The sequence below is a fragment of the Suricata suricatta genome, chromosome 5 (assembly GCF_006229205.1).
Source record: "Suricata suricatta isolate VVHF042 chromosome 5, meerkat_22Aug2017_6uvM2_HiC, whole genome shotgun sequence".
NCBI lineage: Eukaryota > Metazoa > Chordata > Mammalia > Carnivora > Herpestidae > Suricata > Suricata suricatta.
The window spans coordinates 69,010,029-69,031,939 of record NC_043704.1 but is presented as its reverse complement, the minus strand read 5'-3'; the positions used below and the strand labels follow the sequence as shown (position 1 = coordinate 69,031,939).

At 36.7% G+C, this 21,911-nt stretch overlaps 1 protein-coding gene across 1 annotated transcript in view; it reads left to right on the top strand.

The window, feature by feature from the left end:
• Positions 1-20,069, top strand: part of CCDC14 (coiled-coil domain containing 14) — a 50,707-nt gene extending 30,638 nt beyond the window's left edge. The window contains exons 10-13 of the mRNA XM_029940717.1: positions 2,877-2,959; positions 12,083-12,301; positions 12,377-12,509; positions 18,427-20,069. Coding sequence (XP_029796577.1) covers positions 2,877-2,959; positions 12,083-12,301; positions 12,377-12,509; positions 18,427-19,348 — 1,357 coding nt within the window. The 3' untranslated portion in view covers positions 19,349-20,069. The remainder of the gene's footprint in view (positions 1-2,876; positions 2,960-12,082; positions 12,302-12,376; positions 12,510-18,426) is intronic.
• Positions 20,070-21,911: the final 1,842 nt, after the last annotated feature.

Below are 21,911 nucleotides of genomic sequence, written 5' to 3'. Positions count from 1 at the left end.
TCACGTATCATTTTTTATAGAAGACTCATGTTTTAAAAGCCTGGCTCTTCAGGCAGGGAGTGAGAAGGAAGGAGAATTGCTAAGGGTACAACTGGGTTGGAGGGAGTATCTTCTTAAATATGGGAGCAGGTTTGTTCCTCTTCTCAGCTGAGGCACGTGAGCCAGCGAGAAGCTGCCGATGTGGAAGGGAAAAGGAGTGGCATAGGAGCGGGTCCTTTAGGGTAGAGGAGGAAATGGGATGAGGAAGCTGGTGAGGCTCCCTTTCTCTAAGACTAGAAGAAGGAAGTGAGGATTGATGTATATATGGATACATTTGTATACCCTGAGGCAGAAGGATAACAGTTGTCCCCAAGCCATATTATTTTTAGTGAAAACAGGAAAGTTTCCTACTGAGAGGAGGAGGATAGAAATGAGAGGCGTACAGTGAGGGATGAAAGTTTAGGCTGGCCGTCTAGGGAAGGAAGAGAAGAAATTGACTGTGGATGTACAGAAAGGTTGTCAAAGCTTCTGTCATGTACTTGGTGTAAGAGGACCTCAGTACCTTCTGTTTTCCTAGAAAATACCAAAAAAAGTGTTGCAGTTGGAGTTACAGTTACCAGTCTCTGTTGCCCTTTTTGATCTGCACTCTTTGTTATAAAGGGGAAATTTCAGAAAAACAGAATTTTAGTAAAACAAACATGGGATTGTATTATACTGTTGTTTTTCTGTAGTTTGCTGTTTTTCATTTTATAATGTGTCTGGAAATTATATCCATGTCAGTACATGTAGATATCTTTTTTAAAAAAACCTTTGTATTAGTATATCTTATTATGGATATACCATAATTTATGCAGCATTTTAAGTTATTTCTAACTTCTAGCTATTAAATATTGTTATTGTGAACACTTTGTATGTATCTAAAGATTGTAGTAGATGCTTTTGCACATGTAAGCTACAGTTGACCCTTGAGCAATGTAAGAGTTGGGGGTCCTTTTACCTTGCAAAGTAAAAAAAAATCTGTGTGTAACTTATGAGTCCCCCCAAATTTAACTACTAGTAGCCTACTGTTGCCCAGAAGCCTTATCAATAACATTGGATGTATTGTTGATTAACATATATTTTGTATGTTATATGTATTATGTACTATATTTTTGCAATAAAGTAAGCTAGAGAAAAGAAAATATTAAAATCATATAAGGGAAAATACATGAACAGTACTGCACTGTGTTTATCAAAAATCTGTGGATAAGTAGACCTGCACAGTTCAAACCTATGTTAAGTCAATGCTTAATTATACTTATGAGGCTAGATAACTTAGTTAGAACTATTTTATTAAAGATAATAAACATTTCACATTTGTTGGATACTGTCAAATTGCTGTTCAAATGGTTCCATCAGTAGATTCCCACCAATTGAGAGAATTTATTTGCCTCACCAACACATAATGTTATTTCCTTTCAGTTCTATGGCTGTAAGATATCTCCTGTTTTAAATTTGCTTTTCTTCATATTATTGAAGCTGAGCATTTTTCATATGCTTATTATTCTATTTCTTAGGTGTATTTTGCCCATTTTATTGCCTTTCTTACCGATTTGCAGGAGCTCTTTAAGTGTCGTGGATCCTTTGTCTTTTATATATGTGGCGGGTGTTTTCTTCCAGAGTGTTAATTCTAGAACAAGTTTTAAATTTTGATACAGTTAAATCTTTTATTCTGTACCTTGATGGTTGCTGGGTTTTGAATCCTGCTTGAGAATGCCTTCCCACTTGAAGCTTATATAGATTTCCACCTACAACTTGTATAGTTGCTCTTGTTTTGTATATTTTCTGTTTACCTCTTTCATCTATCTGGAATTAATACATGCAGTGATGCGAGGTGGAGCACTATCATTGTAGATTCAGTAACAAAACTAAATATTTTAGTACAGAATATGTTCAGGTAGTTAATTCTGGAAAGATAATAGAGATAACTTCTTTCAGCATTAACTTCTTAGAAGTAAACATTTTTTGTCATTCCTGTTGTATGTTCCAATTTGTGAAAGGACCACAAGTTGCGAAGCTCACTGTAGGACAGAGTTGCTGCTTCTTAGCATTCTGTCTTTTAAAGTAAGGCCAATTCATTTTCTACCTAATAAGTTATTAGAAGCATAGATTTGCATTTCCCAATTTTTTCAATGTGTGACAAACCAGATACATGTCTGATAATGGTCAGTCCCTGGAGGTGTTCTGGTTCATGGTTAGATCTTTAAAAAGTATGTTGTTACTACAGTAATGAAAAGACAGAGAAGGAAGACAGAAGAAGAAAAGGGCAAGAGGAGATAGGACACAAACAAACAAAAAAAGACAAGGAAATCATTGAGAGAACAAAAAAAGGAAAGAAGAAAAATAAGAGAAAAAGCCTTTTTCTTGTGAGGAGAGAGTTGAATGTTTTCCCAGGCAGTCTTCTAAAAATGATCACAGACTCTGTAAACAGTAGCAGTGATGTGGTTTTGTTGTTTTGTTTATTTGGTTATTGTCTTTTGTCTGGGCATGAGATGGACTTCTGCTATTTAGTGGGTACCGTTTTTTCATACTGTCTTTTTTATTTTTTATTGTTTTAGTCTTTTTTTTCATCATCAGTGTACTCTTTAATCCCCATCCCCTCTCCCCCCTCAGCCCCCAACTAGCTAAGTGAAATAAGTCAGTCAAAGACAAATACCATATGTATCTCACTCATGTGGAATTTAAGAAACAAATAAACAAAAGAAGAAAGAGACAAATCTAAAAACAGACTCTCAATTATAGAGAACAAACTGATGGTTAGCAGAGGGGAGGTGTTATCCTTTTTAATAGGTTGTTAGATGTACACTGTTAAATGAGTTGGGATTCATGGAACCATGTTTCTTTATTATTTCCTTTAGGCAATTGCGAATTTTGAACCGGCAACTTAGAGAACAAGAAAAAACTCAGAAGGCACCTGGTTCTCTGGAATGCAACCTTGAATGTAGGTAAAAGAATTTTAAGAACTGATGGTAAATTCTTTGTGGTTCTGGAAATACTGATAAAGAATTGAGCTTTCTTAATTACTTTGTCATAAGAGGACTTTCTTTTAATCTATATTTGAAAAAATAGGAATAATACTCCTTATTAAAAATTAAAATAGCACAGAAACAAAACTAAAAGATCTGTGCTATTATGTCCCAATAATACGCTCCTATTTCTTTTTTAAAAAAGCTGTATTTCTTTTCACATGTCTTCTGTTTATATGGAGTTGATGTGTTTCACAAATACTGAGTTCCTACTGCATGCCAGGCACTAATAGAACTATATATGTATTTTATTTTTTCTTTTTTAAAAATGAGATTACGCTCGCTATGCTCTTCTGTAGCTTGCATGTATTCACTTAACATGTAGGGGATATTTTTCTTTTTTTCCCTTTCTTTTTCAAGTTTTTATTTAAATTCCAGTTTGTTCATATACAGTGTAATACTAGTTTCAAGTGTAGAATTTAGTGATTCATCACTTACGTCCAGTACCCAGTGCTAATCACAAGTGCCCTCCTGAATACCCATCACCACTTTGACCATTCTCCCACCTACCTTCCCTCCAGGAATCCTTAGTTTGTTCTCTATTGTTAAGAATCTGTTTCGTGGTTTGCCTCTCTCTTTTTTCCTATATTCATCTGTTTTGTTTATTAAATTCCACATATGAGTGAAATCGTGTGGTATTTTCTTTCTTTGACCAATTTACTTTGTTTATCATTTATACTCTCTGGCTCCATCCAGAGAGTGGATGGTGCAAATGGCAAGATATTATTCTTTTTTATGGCCAAGTAATATTCCATGGTGTATATATACCACATCTTCTTTAACCATTCAGCAGTGGATGGCCATTTGGGCTTTTCCCATAATTTGGCTATTGTTAATAATGCTGCTATAAACAACGGAGTGCATGTATTTCTTTGAATTGGTATTTTTGTATCCTTTGTGTAAATACATATTAATGCAATTATAAGGTTATAGGGTAGTTTTATTTTTAACTTGTTGAAGAACCTCCATACTGTTTTCCAGATAGGCGCAACTGTTTACATTCCCACCAACAGTGTAAGAGTGTTCCCCTTTCTCTGCAACCTTGCCAACACCTGTTGTTTCCAGTGTGGTTCATTTTAAGCCATTCTGACAGGTGTGAGGTGGTATCTCATTGGGTTTTATTTATTTATTTGTTTATTTTGAGAGAGAGAGAGAGAGAGAGAGAAAGAGAGAGAAAGCATGTGCATGTGTGAGCAGGGGAGGGGCAGAGAAAGAGAGAGAGAGAGAGAATCCCAAGCAGACTCTGCACACTCAGCATTAGGCCCCATGTGGGGCTCGAACTCACGAACAATGAGAGAACGACCTGAGCTGAAATCAAGAGTGAGATGCTTAACTTACTGAGCCACCCAGGCGCCCCTCTCATGAGTTTTAATTTGTATTTCCCTGATGACGAGTGATATTGAGCATTTTTTCTGTTAGCTATCTGTATGTCATCTTTGGAAAAATGTCTACTCATTTCTTCTGCCCATTTTTTAACTGGATTATTTTTTGGGGTGTTTAGTTTTATGAGTTCTTTACATATTTTGGATACTAACCCTTTAACCAATATGTCATTTGCAAATATCTTCTCCCACTCTGTAGGTTGCTTTTTAGTTCCTTCACTGTGCAGAAGCCTTTTATTTTGAAGTAGTCCCAATAGTTTATCTTTGCCTTTGTTTCCCTTGCCTCAGGAGACATATCTGGGAAGAAGTTGCTATGGCTGATGTTAAAGAGGTTACTGCCTATGTTCTCATGTAGGATTTTGATGGTTTTGTGTCTCACATTTAAGTCTTTCATCCATTTTGAATTTATTTTTGTGTATGGTGTAAGAAAGCAGTCCACTTTCATTCTTTTGCATGTTGCTGTCCAGTTTTCCCAACGCCATTTGTTGAAGAGATTGTCTTTTTTCATTGGACATTCTTTCCTTATTTGTTGAAGATTAGATGACCATATATTTGTAGGTTTATTTCTGGGTTTTCTATCTGTTCCATTGATCTATGTGTTTGTTTTTGTATCAGTATCATAGTGTTCTGATCACTACAGCTTTGTAATGTAACTTGACATCTGAAATTGTGATGCCTCCTCTTTGCTTTGCTTTGGCTATTCAGGGTCTTTTGTGGTTCCATACAAATTTTAGGATTGTTTGTTCTAGCTCTGTGAAAAATGCTGGTGGTATTTTGATAGGCATTGCATTAAATGCATAGATTGCTTTGGGTAGTATAAACATTTTACCAATCCATGAAAATGAAATGTTTTTCCATTGCTTTGTGTTGTCTTGAGTTTCCTTCATTAGTGTTTTATAGTTTTCAGAATACAAATCTTTAACCTCTTTGGTTAGGTTTATTCCTAGGTATCTTATAGTTTTTGGTTTATTTGTAAATGGGATAAATTCCTTGGTTTCTCTTTTGGCTGCTCCTTATTGGTGTATAGAAGTACAACAGATTTCTGTACATTGATTTTGTATCCTGAGACTTCACTGAATTCATGTATCAGTTCTTGCAATTTTTTGGTGGCCTTTTGGCTTTTCTACATAGAGTATCATGTCATCTACAAATAGTGGGAGTTTGACTTTTTCTTTGCAGATTTGGATGCCTTTATTTTTCTGTGTGTGTTATCTGATTGCTGAGGCTAGGACTTCTAGTATTACATTAAATAACATGGTGAGAGTGGACATCCCTGCCTTGTTTCTGATTGTAGAGGAAAAGCTTTCAGTTTTTCCCCATTGAGGATGAGATTAGCTGTGAGGTTTTTGTATATGGCCTTTATTATGTTGAGGTATGTTCACTCCATCTATACTTTGTTGAGGGTTTTTATTATGAATGAATATTGTACTTTAATGCTTTTTCTGCATCTGTTGAGAAGATCGTATGATTCTAATCCTTTCTCTTATTAATGTGATGTATCATGTATGTTGATTTGCAAGTATTGAACCACCTTTGCATCCCAGGAATAAATCCCACTTGATCATGGTGAATGATTCTTTTAATGTAGTGTAGGACTTGATTCGCTAGTAATGTGTTGAGAATTTTTGCATCCATATTCATCAGGGATATTGACCCATACGTAGTTCTCTGTTTTAGTGGAGTCTTTGTCTTGTTTTGGAATCAGGGTATTGCTGGCCCCATAGAATGAGTTTGGAAGTTTTCTTTCCTTTTCTATTTTTCAGAATAGTTTAAGAAAAATAAGTATTAACTCTTTTTTAAATGTTTGCTGAATTTGCCTGTGAAGCCATCTGGCCCTGGACTTTTGTTTTTTGGGAGACTTTTGATTACTGATTCAGTTTCTTTGCTGCTATCAGTCTGTTCTAGTTTTCTATTTCTTCCTGTTTAAGTTTTGGTAGTTTATATGTTTCTAGGAATTTATCAGATTGTCTAATTTGTTGGCATATCGTTTTTATAATATTCTCTTATAATTATTTATATTTCTGTGGTATTGGTTGTCATTTATCCTCTCTCATTTGTGATTTTGTTTATTTGGGTCCTTTCTCTTTTCTTTTTGATAAGTCTGGCTAGGGATTTATCAATTTTATTAATTTCTTCAAATAACCAGCTCCTGGTTTCATTGATTTGTTGGGGTTTTTTTTTTCAGTTTATCATTTATTTCTATTCTATTCTTTATTATTTCCCTTTTTTTGCTGGCTTTGGGCTTCATTTGTTGTTTTTTGTCTGGCTCCTGTAGGTGTAAGGTTGGTTGTTTATTTGAGATTTTTCTTGATTCTTGAGGTAGGCCTTTATTGCTATATACTTCCCTCTTAGGACCACCTTTGCTGCATCTCAAAGGTTTTAGACCATCATGTTTTCATTTTCATTTGCTTCCAATATATATTTTTTATTTCTTCTTTAATTTCCTCGTTGACCCATTCATTCTTTAGTAGCATGTTGTTTAACCCCCTTGTATTGTGGTCTTCCCAAATTTTTTCTTGGTTGACTTCAAGTTTCATGGTCAGAAAGTATGCATAGTATGATCTCAGTCTTTTTGTACTTGTTGAGGCCTCATTAGTGACCTAGTATGTGATCTGTTCTGGAAACTGTCCCATATGCACTCGAAAAGAACATGTATTCTGCTGCTTTAGGATGAAATGTTCTGACTATATCTGTTAAGTCAATCTGGTTCAGTGTGTCTTTCAAAGCCACTGTTTCCTTTTTGATTTTCTACTTAGATGATCTGACCATTGGTGTAGTGGAGTGTTAAAGTCACCTACTCTTACTGTATTACTATCAATGTGTTCTTTATGTTTATTATTAATTGTTTTATATGTTTGGGTACTCTCAATTTGGGAGCATAAATATTTATAATTGTTAGATCTTGTTGGATAGTCTCCCCCTTTTTTTGTATTTATCATGATATAAAGGCCTTATTCATCTTTTGTTATGGTCTTTGTTTTAAAATCTAGTTGATCTGATAGAAGTATTGCTACTCCAGCTTATTTTAATATCCGTTTGCATGATAGATCTTTCTCCATCCCCTCACTCTCTTTTTTTTTTTTTTTACATTTATTTATTTTTGACAGGTTGGGGAAGGGCAGAGAGAGAAGGAGACACAGAATCCGAAGCAGGCTCCAGGCTCTGAGCTGTCAGCACAGATCCTGACACAGGGCTCTAACCCATGAACCATGAGATCATGACCTGAGCCAAAGTCAGACACTCAACCAACTGAGCCACCCATGCACCCCTCCATCCCCTCACTTTCAATTTGCAGGTGTCTTTGGGTCTAAAATGAGTAGGCAGCATATAGATGTGTCCTTTTTTTTTTTTTGTCCATTCTGACAGTCTGTCTTGATTAGAAAACATACATTCTTGATTATGTCTCTATGATTATTCTGTGTCTCGATTAGTCCATTTACATTCAGAGCAATTATTAATAGATATGTTTTTAGTGCCATTTTATTACTTGTTTTGTTGTTGTTTCTAGAGATTTTTTTCTCTGTTCCTGTCTAGTCTTTGTCACTTTTGATCTTTCCTTCCCACTCAAAGAGTCCCCTTTAATAGTTCTTGCAGGAGGGCTGGTTTAGTGTTTGTGAACACCTTTAGTTTTTGTTTGTCTGGGAAACTCTTTACCTCCACTTGTATTCTGAATTACAGCATTGCTGGATAGAGTATTCTTGGCTACAGATTCTTCCCATTGAGCATTTGTATATATCATGCCACTCCCTTCTGGCTTGCCAAGTTTCTGTGGAGAGATCTGCAGCTAACCTTATGAGTCTTCTCTTGTAAGTTAGGGATGTTTTTGTCTTACTGCTTTTGGGATATTTTCTTTATCACTATATTTTGCAAATTTAAATATAATATGTCTTGGTGTTGGCCTGCTTTTGTTGATTTTGATGGCAGTTCTCTCTAACCCCAGGATTTGGATGTCAGTTTCCTTCTTCAGATTAGGGAAGTTTTCAGCTATTATTTCCTCAAATAAACCTTCTGCCCCCTTTTCTCTCTCTTTTTCTTCTGGAACTCCTGTGATACAAATGTTATTACATTTAATGAAGTCACTGAGTTCCCCAAGTCTACTCTCATGATTCATCATTTTTCATTCTTTTGCTCAGCTTCATTATTTTCCATTATTTTTAAAAACGTTTTTATTTATTTATTTTGAGGGAGAGCATGGGTGTGCAAGTGGGATAGGGGCAGAGAAAGGAAGAGACAGAATCCCAATCTGACAGCACAGAGCCTGACGTGGGGCTCAAACTCACAAACCATCACATTATGACCTGAGCCCAGATCAAGAGTCAGATGCTTAACTGACTGAGCCACCCAGGCACCCTGACTATTTTCCATAATTCTAGCTTCTGTATCACTGATTCATTCCTCTCATTCTTCCATGCTTGTAGTCATTACATCTAGTTTGTTTCAAATCTCAGTTATTGTATTTTTCATATCTGCCTGATTGTTTTTTAACTCTTATTTCTATAGTAAGGGTCTCCCTTATGTCTTCTATGCTTTTCTCATGTCCAGTGAGTATCCTTATGATTGTTATTTTAAAATCTCCATCAGTCTTATTACTTATATCTGTTTCAATTAGATTTCTAGCCATGATCTTTCCTTGTTATTTCTTTTGCAATGAATTCCTCCATCTTGGCATTTTGTCTAGGTCTCTGTCTTCTTCTCTGAGTTAGAAAGGCCTGTCGTGTTTCCTGCTCCTGACAGTAATGGCTCTATGAAGAGGTTACTTAGTGTCCAGAGCCTGGTGCTTCAGGAAGTCTCTGGTGTGTGCTGCATGCACTCCACTGCTGTGTTTTGACTGCTCTATCCCTTAGGTCAGTCCTCTGCAGAGGTTCTCCTTACCTGCAGTGGGCAGTGTTTGTACCTTGGCCAGAGTGTGGTCAGTTTTACTTAGGTGTCTGGCCTCCTTAAATGAGACTTGATACTACTTCCACTAGAACTGAAGCTTTGCAGAACCCTATCATTAGTAGACATGATGTGTGCAGGGATTTGTGCTGGTGTTCTTGGGGAAGGGCCTACTGCATTGGTCCTTAACACACCTGCCTGAGAAAAGCAGTATGAACAGAGCACAGGAGGGTGGGTCTTGGTGTAAGCAGGTTAAGCAGCCAGTGTTGGCAGTGTTGTTGCTGTGCTTTTTTTTTTTTTTTTTTTTGAAGTTGGTTTATGCCTACGAGTAGAGGAAGGAAATGGTGCCAGCTCCTTTGCCCCGGAGAGGGGACTGGTACTTGCTGTTCTCAGGAAAGTATTCCCAGAAGAGCGAGTAATTTCCCAAGGGCCTCTTAGGTGTTTTTCAGATCACTGTTTTCACACTGCTTGTCTCTAGGTTGCTTGCCTGTCTGGAGCAGCACAGTGCACTTTGGCCAAGCCTGCTGACTTTTAAAATTCCAAACCTCAAAGAAGTGCTGGGAGGGGGGGTGCTGTACTGGTCTTCAGGGTGAGAGCCTCGCCTTGCTGGAGCTGATGCAGGTTTGACTGAAAAGGCAATTGCACCAGAGCACAGAGGTGTGGGATTTGGAGTAAAGCAGACTCAACAGCCAGTGTCCAGGTTAGCCTCCCTCAGCAGGTGTCTGGACCTATGCTGAGGGGCCGGGGGGGGGGGGGGGGGGGGGGGGGGGGGCGCGGAGACTAATGGCACCCACCAGCTCTTTTGTCCCCGGAGAGGCAACATCACCTCTTACAGATGTGCACCAAGAAGTAGGAACCATCTCTTCCAGCACATGTTAGGCAATCCCCAGGTCATGCCATCTGCTCTGGGGTTGCTTGCCTGCCTTCTCTCCAGGAGTAGGACGGCCCCCTCAGGGCTCTCTTCCCAGCCAAGCCAAGAGACCTCTAAAACTCCAGTCTTTGTGCCTTACTGGTTGCAAAAACTCATGAAAATCAGCTCCTCTTGTTTATCCAGCCAATGGCTTTGTGAAAGTGTTCTCCTTGTGTGTAAGGGCTTTGCCTCTGTGGCACCCGTGATCTGTTTCTCCCCCAAACCATGTCTCTGCACCTCCTACCTTCCTCCACGTGGCCTCTTTTCTCCCTCCAGTTGTACACTTTGTTCTATCAGTCCTCAGTCAATTCTTGTGTATTCAGAATGATTTGATAGTGATTTAGCGATGTTTGACCAATACAGCAGGCCTAGGGTCCTTCTACTATGCTGCCATCTTAGCTCCTCCTTCCATTAAACCTGTAGTGTGCATTTTTCTGTATCAAAATACATAGATATGTTTCTTTGTTTAAGAACTATTTGAATATTCTGCTTATGTGCTTCCAGCATAATGTATTTGAAGTCCTCTGATAATAGCATGTAGGTATTTTACCAGTACAAACAGTGCTTCAGTGAAAATTTTGTACATATGTCTTTGTGCACACATGTGAGCATTTTGTAGATAATAGCTGTAAAATTAACAAAGGATATATACAGTTGCAAGTTTGACAGATATTGCCAAATTGTGCTTATGGATCCTAGAGCTTAAAATAATAGGAAAAAGAAAAAAACTAATAGTAACAAGGAAAAGATTAAAACCATTTGTTTCTTTGTTTTTTTATTCTTGGGATCTTTTTCTAAGCCTGACAAAACTGAGATGTTACAAAGGAAAAGACTGATAAGATTTGTCCTCAGAATTTTTGTCATTTTCTGCATGGCAAAATTGTAAACACATTCACAGTTCATTTAACAAAATGGGGACAATTTTTTCATACTACATAATATGACAAAGGCTTAATTTTCTTAATATATAAATAGCTCTTACAAAGCAATAAGAAAAATATGAATATTCAATGGGACACACCCTTAAAGGTGTTCATCTTCACCAACATGATCTTGGAAGAAGTCACTCTGGTTCCACTGTGAACAAACAGTGGGGGTGAGAATATGTGAGAGAGGAGAGGCCACGAGGGGAAGGAGGAGAGTGGTAGTTGCCGTTCTGAATAGCTTACCTCTTTTTAGTCTCTGCCCATTTGCCTCTTGTTTTCTTGAGAGCATTTCTTGTTATTTTTGATTACTTGTTTGTTATTAGCTCTTTGAGAGCATCACCTCTGTTTCTGCTGTTCACTACTGTGTGTCCAGGTTCTAATACCACGTCACACATAGTAAGTCTTCATTCAAGGCTGTAACTGTGAAATGAATGGTGCCATATACTCTTACAGACATTAAAAAGAATTTGATAGATCTATGTGCTAATTACATATTAATCTTATGGAGTAAAAAATATGATTCCTTCTGTTTAAATATATATGTGATATGCACAAGTGTTTTTCCAGAAAGATACCAAAATTAATTGTGGTTCCCTTTGGGAGGAGAATGGAGGTGGGGTGGGGAGGGAGATTCTTCACTGAGAATCATTTGTTATCATTGGTATTTCATCATGTTTGAATTTTTTTTTACTTTGTGCATATTATTCTTTCATTAATAAAGGTAAAAAAAAATCTTTATTTCCAAAGTATCAGTTGGAGAAGAAAGGTATGATCTCTGCATCAAATATTAAAAATATATTTAATATTTATGTGGAACTGCTCAAGCATATAATTGTTAAGCAAAATCAATAAATTCCATGTCTTTTCTGTTTTACACACAGATCTTTTTCAGGTTTGTGCTTTTTAAATTAGAGAAACAATGATTTGATCTGTTTTGTCTTGCAGTGTTTTCTCTTCAGTCATTGAACAAGTCCCTGCAAAACCAATTACAGGAGTCACTGAAGAGCCAGGAATTACTACAGAGTAAAAATGAAGAACTTTTAAAAGTCATTGAAAATCAGAAAGATGAAAACAAAAAATTTGCTGTTATATTTAAAGAGAAAGAGCAAACTTTACTTGAAAATAAACAGCAATTTGACATTGAGACAACAAGAATAAAAATTGGTATGTATTTGAACTATAGTTATGGTCACATTTTTTAAAAAGGAAAAGGGAACTGAAATTTTATTGTGGTTTCAGAATTGGAGGAAGCCTTAGTCAATGTGAAAAGCTCCCGGTTTAAGTTAGAAGCTGCTGAAAAGGAAAATCAAATATTGGGAATAACATTACGTCAGCGTGACGCTGAGGTGACCCGACTGAGAGAATTAACCAGGTAATGTTGACTTCATTTGAATAACGTGCCTCTTGTCAGATTATTTATATAGACTTCAAAAATAATTGTAGGTCTGCTCTCTTTCCCCTTTCGCTCTTGTCAGGATTTTACCAAATTCTGATGATGTTTTCTTCTGCTCCAATTGGGTTTAGAAACGCCAAACGTGGCTCAATGCTTTTTTAAACCATGTGATTCCAGGAAAAGGGCTTCTGTAAAGAGGAAGCTTCAGCCTACTCTATGTACGTAAGCTGAAGACTCACTTAGCAGAATGTTAGGAGCCCTCTGGTTCTGAAGCCAGAGAGAACTGAATGGAATCCCAGCTCTGCCCTGCGCTCGCTGTGTGGCTTTAACCAAGTTATTTAACCTGTCTGAACCTCAGCTGACAGTGGAGCATGACTAGGGTTGACGGGAACACTAAGAAATGATCCTGGGAAGCCCTGAACACAGGAAGCTCGCATGCCAGATGATCCTGGGAAAGTCATCAAGCCTCTTTGAGCCTCAGTTATTTCATCAGCAAAGTGAGGGAGTTGGCAGCAACCCCTAAGAGCCCTTTGTTCCCTAACATGTCTTTTCTCAAATAAATACAATCACCGCACTCAATTTTTACATGATACATACTTAAAGTACAGTCTTCTCTTGAAACATTTGTTAAGAATTAATTTACAACTATTATTTAGAGGAGACTAGAGGAGAAGTCCGTTATTTTAGGCCTGAATATCATTAGATTTGACCATACATTTGAATGATACTGGAAGTTTGTAGTTCAAATATCAAGTAATTTTTAATATAAACTAATCTTCATATTATAAATGAGAAGATCCATTTTGAATGATAATCTTTTAGGAAGATAGATGAAATAATATATATATAATACTTAATCTATTAATTTAATTTTATAAACATTTGAAATGATTCTATATAAGCTGTATTAACATAGAAATACTGCCTTTTTTCACATTCATATTTCATTCAGACTTTTACTGAACAGTGGGGAAAAGCAAAAGACACCTGTGTATCCATGTAGTGTTATAATTAATTAGGTTCTAGTCAGAGTTTCTAAAACGTTGGCTTATATCTCTCTTAATTCAAAGTAAAAGTGAGAGGCTGTCCCTCCTTATGAAAGCCTTATAAAGTCTCCAAAGAAAAGCATCTCTTTTTTGAGGAGTAATTTTGGGGTGAAAACTATGTTATTATCAAGTGTTTATGATCAAAGAAGCCAGTCACAAAAGACCACCAGTTGTATGATTTCACTTAATATGAAATGTTCAGAATAGACAAACCCATGGAAACAAAAAATAGATTAGTGGTGCCAAGGACTGAGAGAAAAGGGGAAGAAGGAGTAGTGAGTGCTAATGGTACAAAGTTTCTTTCTGGGTAATGAAAATGTTCTGAAATTGGATAGAGGTAATGATTATATAACTGTATAATATACTAAAAACAACTCATTTGTACACTTTCAAGTGATGAATTTCATAATAAATTATGTAACAATAAAATTTAGTTTTAATTTTTTATAATATTTATTTATTTATTTATTTTTGAGAGAGAGAGAGAGAGATCAAGGTGGGAGGGATAGAGAGAGAGAGAAAGAGAGAATCCCAAGCAGGCTCTGCTCTGTCAGCACAGAGCCTGACACAGAGCTCGAACTCACAAACTGTGAGATCATGACCTGAGCTGAAACCCAAGAGTCGGATGCTTACCCGACTGAACCACCCAGATGACCCTCAATAAACATTTTTTTTAAATGTACCTGTGGTGTATAGTCCATTTGGAAAAGAAAACTAGGAGAGCAGCTGAGCATGGTCAGGTTCCATGAGCGGTTGCTTGGGTGTCCCTGGGAGCCTCTCCTCGTTTAAGGGGCATGGGGCTCAGCCTCTAGCAGAAAATGCAGCAGAGGATTCAGTTGCCTGAGAATTTGCTTTTCTTCTCACAATGTTTTTCTTTATACTACGAAATCTAGCTCCTTTATGAGCATGAAATCAGAAGCTGGTTTTATTTTTTATTTATAATGTACTTTGATTTTTTTCCCCAAAGTCTTCTCTCTCATATGTCTATTTTGTTTGTCCTCATTTATGACGGAAATATTTTAATAAATGCATTTTCATAGACGGGGAAACTGGGACCATACAAGTTAAATATTTATAGGAAGTTTATAAGCTGGGACTAGAACTTATATCTCTTAACCCCTAGCCAGGCTTTCTCTCTTGCACACGGTATGTCCTTAGCTAAAATAGTTTATTCCTAGTAACAACAGTTCCTGGTAACTGCCTAATTTAGTCTGAGTGAACCTTAGCAGGTTTGTTTTGTTTTGTTTTGTTTTGTGTTGTTTTACCTGAGAGATGTAGGGATGAATGGATGGATTCATTTGTTGCTTATTCATTTATTCATCATACATTTATTGTATATTATATTCCAAATATATATGTGTGAAATACAAATATATTTAATCATTTTAGTTGCCAAATAGCCATGTCATTCAAACTAAAAGCTTAATTCTAGTGCTTTGATGATGTAATAGGAACATATCCTTTTTTTAAGAATAAACTTGACTGAATACTATGTAACATGGTGGTGCATTTGTGGAAAAAATTGATAACAAAAATGTAAGGACAATTTTCAGAGTAAGTAATAGTGTAATTATTAGAGAAATTAGCATAAATGGCAGCCAAAGAAATGAAAGGACTTGCCGGGCTTTCACAGCTAGTTGGGACCCAAGCTAGGACCTGAGCCAAGGGTTTAGATTCCCTCTTCAGCCTTGCTTTCTCTTTTGGAAACAACAGCTTCTCCCTGAGAAAAGAGGATGTGTTTTTGAGAGATTCTTCTAACTTTGTACTCACCCATTCTTTCAAAATAACCAGTCTGCCTTTTCATTAGAAATGAAAAAGGATTCGTTTGCAAGTAGAGCCTTTTTTTAACACTCACCCTAACACAGAAGCATAGGAAATGAAAAAGGTTATTACTTCTTGTATAGTATCTGCTTTTAGAAGACTGTGTCTGAAATATTAGGTGTAAATGTTTTACTCTCTTGACTCCAAGATGTTTCCTGTCAGGTTTTTCCATTGTTGTCAAGGACGTTTTCTTCTTATGCTGGGCATAAATCTGTGTGTTGACTCCTAGCTTACCTGGTAGACTAACGGGTCTCTGTAAGTGATGATAGAAACCTGGTGAGCAGGCTTTAACTAGCACAGTGTCTCACGGGGTTTAGTGCTACTTCTACATTCAGTGAGAGCTTCAAAATGCCAAGTACACCCATGGAGGGTAATTTTTGTCTTCTCAAAACAAAACAAAAAGTTGGTAGTTGAGCTTAATGGTATGAAAATTCACCCACGTTGGTGATTTATACTATGTTTGGTGATAACCTGGGCTACTGTGACCATTTTCATTTTACTCTGCCGGAGGGTAAAGCGGCACCATCTGACAGCACAGCCCAACCTGCACAGTCAGCTACCCCGTCCGTCCTCCCGTAGTCACGCGCCACAGTAAGAAAGATGAGTAGTTTTTTGTACGTGTTTTAAGTCATCGCTTAAAGATTTCAAAAAAATTTCTACCTGCTTTTTTCAGACTGTTGGGAAAGGATAGTGGGACTAGAAGGTACACGTACGAGTTCTAAACAGACCCTAAACCATCTCTCTCTTTTTTCTCCAACCTTGAATAATTTTGAAATATATTCTTATCACTTTTTCAAAATTTTATCACAACACATTATAAAACCATTAAAATGTGAGAAAATTAATATCTTTTCAGTAAACAAGTAGTAAATATTGTAATAGCTTCTTAGAGCACTGTTACCAGTGCTGATAGTTACTTAAATGAGTGTATTTTGATAAGTAGCTGAGAACCTTGAATTTCTTATTATAAAAATGTGTCTGTTTTCTAAGCATCAAAAATCAATGTATTTAAACAGTATGTCCCATATAATAGAAACAGAAATATATCCACTTTGTAGCTCTTCAGGTGTTCGCATTACTTCCTTTAAAATTTTGACATACTGTTATTTCTTTAGTTACAGAGATTCTTCTTTTAGTTTCAGAGATAATGGTGAGCCACATGTTTTTATAAATCAGAAGCTTAATGGTTGCTATTAATTTCCAGAGATTAAACTCTTATTAATGTCATCATCCCTTTCTCCCTATCTTTATCACTGATTTTGTTCACAGTGAAGATGACATTTTTATTTAAGTCTGGAAAGAAACCTCAACATAAGTATTCCTTTTCTAAAAACAAATAAAAATGAAAGTTTCAGTGTGTAGGTTGATTGAATTAATTAGCAGCTCGTTCTTCCTTTCAGAATTTTTTACAGATATGTTCATACAACATATTTTTTCTTTTAATAATAATCATTGGCTTCTTGAAAAAGGTATGAGGAAAAGTGGTAGGAATTTGAAGAGGAATCAAAACTCAAAATATGTGTAAGATGACAGTGTAATAAGTAAGCCAGCTTAGAGAAAAATTTGTTTTTCGTTTTGTAGGAAAAAACCCACTTATTCTATATCCAGAGATATAATCACTGTTGTTTAGTATAGATTTCCTTTTAGTATTTTATTTGGATGTGGGTGGCTGTTTTTACAAAAAATAGTATTGGTCCATGTTATTTATAGACTGCTCTTTTAAATTTAACTTTATATAATGGACATCAAAAAATATTCCTTACAACACAACTATAAAATAGCTATGGTACAATGAGAGCATAATTTACCCAAATCATTCTACTCTATTTGAAGATAAAGATACTAAATACATCCACTTCCTATTATAAATTATATCTTTGTAGGTATATCTTGGGTACAGCCTCCTGGTGTATATATGTAGGATGAATTCCTAGAAGTGCAAATTAGTGGGTCCAGAAATGTGGGATACACAAATATTGAAGTCATCTGATATATTGCCAGTTTGCTCTCAGCAAGGGTTATTCCAGTGTTCGCTCCTACTAGTGGTACCTGCCTCTTCAAGTGTCTCTGACAGTGGGTATCATTCTTACTTTACCATGTTAATTTGATAGGCCACCCAAAATATCGCATTTAAGAAATTTGAATTTCTCTAGTTTAAAGTTGAACTTTTAAAATATGCTTACTGGCTAGTTTTAATCTTTTTAAATTTCCTGTTGATGTCCCTTGTATCTTTTTAAAAATGGATGTATTTCTTTTCTTACTGGTATGTAAGAGCATATATATGATTCAATTCAAAAAGTCCAAAAACTTGGTAGAAAATGGCTTTAATAGGACTACTAATAAGAGCTGCCGTCAAATGAACACCCATATAGCCTGAAGCTGTGCTAATAGTAATAAGCACCTTACCCTCATATTTTATTATTATGTATTATTTAATGTTCATTGTAATTCTAAAGTAGATCTCTTCATTTTGCAATTGAGGAACTTGAGATTCAGAAGGGTTGAGTGACTTGCCCAAGATCACAGCTAGTGATAGTAAGTGATTCCATTTCTGTCTAACTTCAGACCCTGAGTAGTTTTTCATATATCACACTTCTCCTGGCACCTAGCTGTTGGTCATATCTAATTATACCAGATATTCATCTCTAACTATCCTTTTTTCCCAGTATTGTTCCAGTGTCCTTTGCATATATATTTTGAATGGAGAGAAATAACTTAATTACTAACAGGATTCACACCGTTTTGCAACGTTGCTCAACCACAAAGCATTTTATACCCTAAGAGAAAGAATACTGAGCTTCTATTTCTAAATATTTTATTATTAGTTTTGATACAGAGGAAGATCTTTGATTAATTTGTTATTGTAATTTACTCATTCCAGAGCGCATTCTGTGATTTTTGCTTTTAGTTGCTTTTTTCAGTGTTACAAACCAGGTGCTTGCCTCAGATCCTTTTTTGGAAAAGGCTGTATAAATAAATGAAATAAACAGGTAAAGAGAATAATTAGTGCACTAACTTCTTCTTAACAGAACTCTGCAGAGCAGTATGGCAAGGCTTCTCTCAGATCTTAGCACGGACAGTGCTCGCTGCAAGTCTGGAAATAATCTTACCAAATCACTTTTGAACATATATGAACAACAACCCAAGTGTGACCCAATCCCAGCTCATACTTCCATAATGAGCTACCTAAATAAGTTAGAAACACATCACGCTTTTGCACATTCAGAACCGCTTTCTACAGTTAACAATGAGGAGAACATAGAGCCAGGTAGACCTTATGAAAATGTTCTGCCCTCCAAGAGCCCTCAGCATAGCAACACAAGGAACAAGGAAGAAGTATCAGCCCCTGGGATCATTCATGCCTTTTCAAAACAGGATTCTGATGAGGAGAGCGAAGTAACAACTTTAATAGACTATGAGTGTAATTTGGACAATACAATTTATATTCCATTTGCTAGAAGCACTACTAAAAGGAAATCACCATTAGCTAAGAAATTATCCCCACAGCCACAGATCACTGCGGCTTCCCCACAGCTGGTCAGCAACAGTGGACTTGTCTCCGAAAAAGAAAATAAATCGTGTGCGCCTGGAGTTTATACCTCTTCCAAAAAGGAAGAAGAGGCACCTGAGGAACTTTCCAGAACAGCTGATATGGAAGACAAGCAGCTCCTCAAGAAAATAAAGGAAGCCATCTGCAAGATCCCTGCCGCCCCCAAGGAGCCACCAGAGCTGGCAGCATGTCGCGGCCCCTCTGCTTGTCTTCAAGTGAAAGGTAGTGCTGTCTCCGATGTTAGCTTTTTAAATTCAGACTTGACGTCTGACTGGAGCATCTCCTCTTTTTCCACGTTCACTTCTCGAGATGAGCAAGACTTCCAAAATGGCCTTGCGGCACTGGATGCCAATATTGCCAGACTCCAGAGGTCCTTAAGGACTGGTCTTCTGGAAAAATGAACTCAGAAGAAAAGGGATTGAGTACTGCTTTTTAAGACTAGAATTTGGCTACGTTGAATGTAAATTTTAAATTTCTTTAGAGAAATGATGTTTTATAGTATTATGAGAAATGATGTTTTATGTATTATGATTAATTGTATGAATAAGAAATTTATTATTGGAATATATTGACAGTCTGGAGCTTATACAAACAAGTCATCTTAAGAAAATGACATTTGTTAAGAGAAGAAGATGGTAGATGACTGGGAAAGTATCATAAGTAATATTTTACTACTTAGCAGTTAGAGGTCTTTTCTTACCAGCTGGGCTAAGGGTACAGGTCAGGATTCTCTGCTTGTTCTAAAGGATAATGTGAAGGGAGTCTCTGGGTACAATTTATTGTATTCGAATGAGGCTTTCTTTTCCCTTTCAGAATTCCTGTTGTTTTTTAATAGCATTGTGGGGGTTTTTTTGGTTTTTTTTTTTGTGTGTGGGATGCTCTGTGCTACAGGCTAATGTTTATGTATAAACATTTCTTTTAAGAGAAAAATGCCAGTATCTCACCTCCTAAAAAACATCCTAAGTTAGCATATGGTTTCTTAAAGCTTTGGCACTTTTATTTGTTTTATCCTGAATGGATGTTTAAGACCTTTTAAAAATTAAGTCAGACTAATAAATGCTAACAGATAAGCCATAGCTTGGGAAATTTGTGTTTTTAAATAAATGAGAAATGTTTATTTGTTTTTTTTTGTCCTTATTTGAACATAAAGGAGTTGCACTGGTTGTAATTCTGCATTTCTGGACTAATAACTCTTTTTCAGCCTGTTAGCTGAGAACATTCTCTATTTTATAAATCATGTGAACTGAGTTAGTTTCTGCTTCTCTGTACTAGCAGCTCTTCACTAGTCAGCATCACCCCATCCCTGTAAGCAACACAGCTGAGGGCCGTCCTGTCACCAACACTGCCCACAGGTCACCTGCCTGGAATCTTTATGTGCAGTGTGTGGGCAGGCTTGAGCACGAAAGTGGTCTGCGGCCTGTCGGATCTCTCCCTACTCATTTTTAAGTGTTGGTGCTACATCTTCTGGTGCATCCAGATATAATCTCTTTGGCATGTCCAGATTTTATAGATAGAGATTTTTTAAGTCTAAAAATATTAAATGGGGGCACCTGGCTGGCTCAGTCAGTTAAGTGTCTGGCTTTGGCTCAGGTCATGATCTCACAGTTCGTGGGTTCGAGCCCTGCGTCAGGCTCTGTGCTGACAGCTAGCTCAGAGCCTGGAGCCTGCTTCAGATTCTGTGTCTCCCTCTCTCTCTGACCCTCCCCTGCTTGCACAGTCTTTCTCTGTCTCTCAAAAAAAAAAAAACCCATAAAAATATTAAGTGAATTTTTAGTTATTTGCACGGAATTGTCTGTGAATCTTTTTAATTTTTCTTCCATTATTCATAAATTAATTCGTGTGTTTGGAGACAACAGGCCACAACCCTTGAACACATAAGTTCAGAAGTACAGTTCAGAAACATAAACTACAGCAAGGAGGAAAATGCCCAAATATTCAATTGTTATTCATATGGAGAAGTAAATTCTTAAGATTATTATATGATAATACAAGAAGAGCATGGTATTTTGCCCTTAAAACAGGATGGGCATTCTTATGTGCAAAGAAAATTATTAAATGCTTATGGGTTCACTTAATTAGGGTTAGCAATGTGCTTAAAAAACAAGAGACTGGAAAATCCTCAAGAAGCCTTACCAGGAGCTTACTCTTTCATGAAATAATTTGGTTAAATTTCAAGGTGGAGTATGATTCTAGCAAAAAGGAGGAGACAGACAGTGAGCTTCATAGAAGTTTCGAGTACAAGGAAGCCAACACGTGGTAGAGGGAGGCCTAGAAGAAAAGAAACTTCATTGGGTGTTTAAGAACATACAGGATTTGAATAATCATGTGGATATCCTCAAAATGTTTACCCTCTAAAGAAAGTACCATCAAAACATGGATGTTGAGTAGTATGTTAAAAGCATGATAGGTACCCCAACCTGGGTAAAATAGAGGGACCAAGATTACTACAGGTAACTCTTGAACAACACAAGGGAAAGGCTCACCAAGCTCCCTCTGCAGTCAAAAATCCATGTATAACTGGGATTCCTCAAAAACGACTACTCATAGCCTGCTGTTAGCCAGAAGCCTTACGGATAACACAAACCATTGGTTAACATATTTGTATGTTACCATGTATTAATATACTGTATTCTTAGAATAAGCTAGAAAAAATGTTAAAGTCACAGGGAAGAGAAAATACATTCACAGTGTTGTATTTATTGGGAAAAAAATCCACAGATAAGGTGACTTGCACAGTTCAAACCTGTGTTCAAGGGTCAATTGTAAATGATAACAGTAACAGGAGATGACGATAGCACAATTAGAATATGTAGGGTCAGACTAGAATGTCTTGAGCTCCAGGCTGGGAATAACCATTAACCATGAAGTCATTGGGTATTTGGGTATATATGGTGGTGATGGTTTTTTGGTTGTTAACTGAGGATCACCAGGTAAAACTGGGTGTTCTCAAAATTGCGTTGAGTC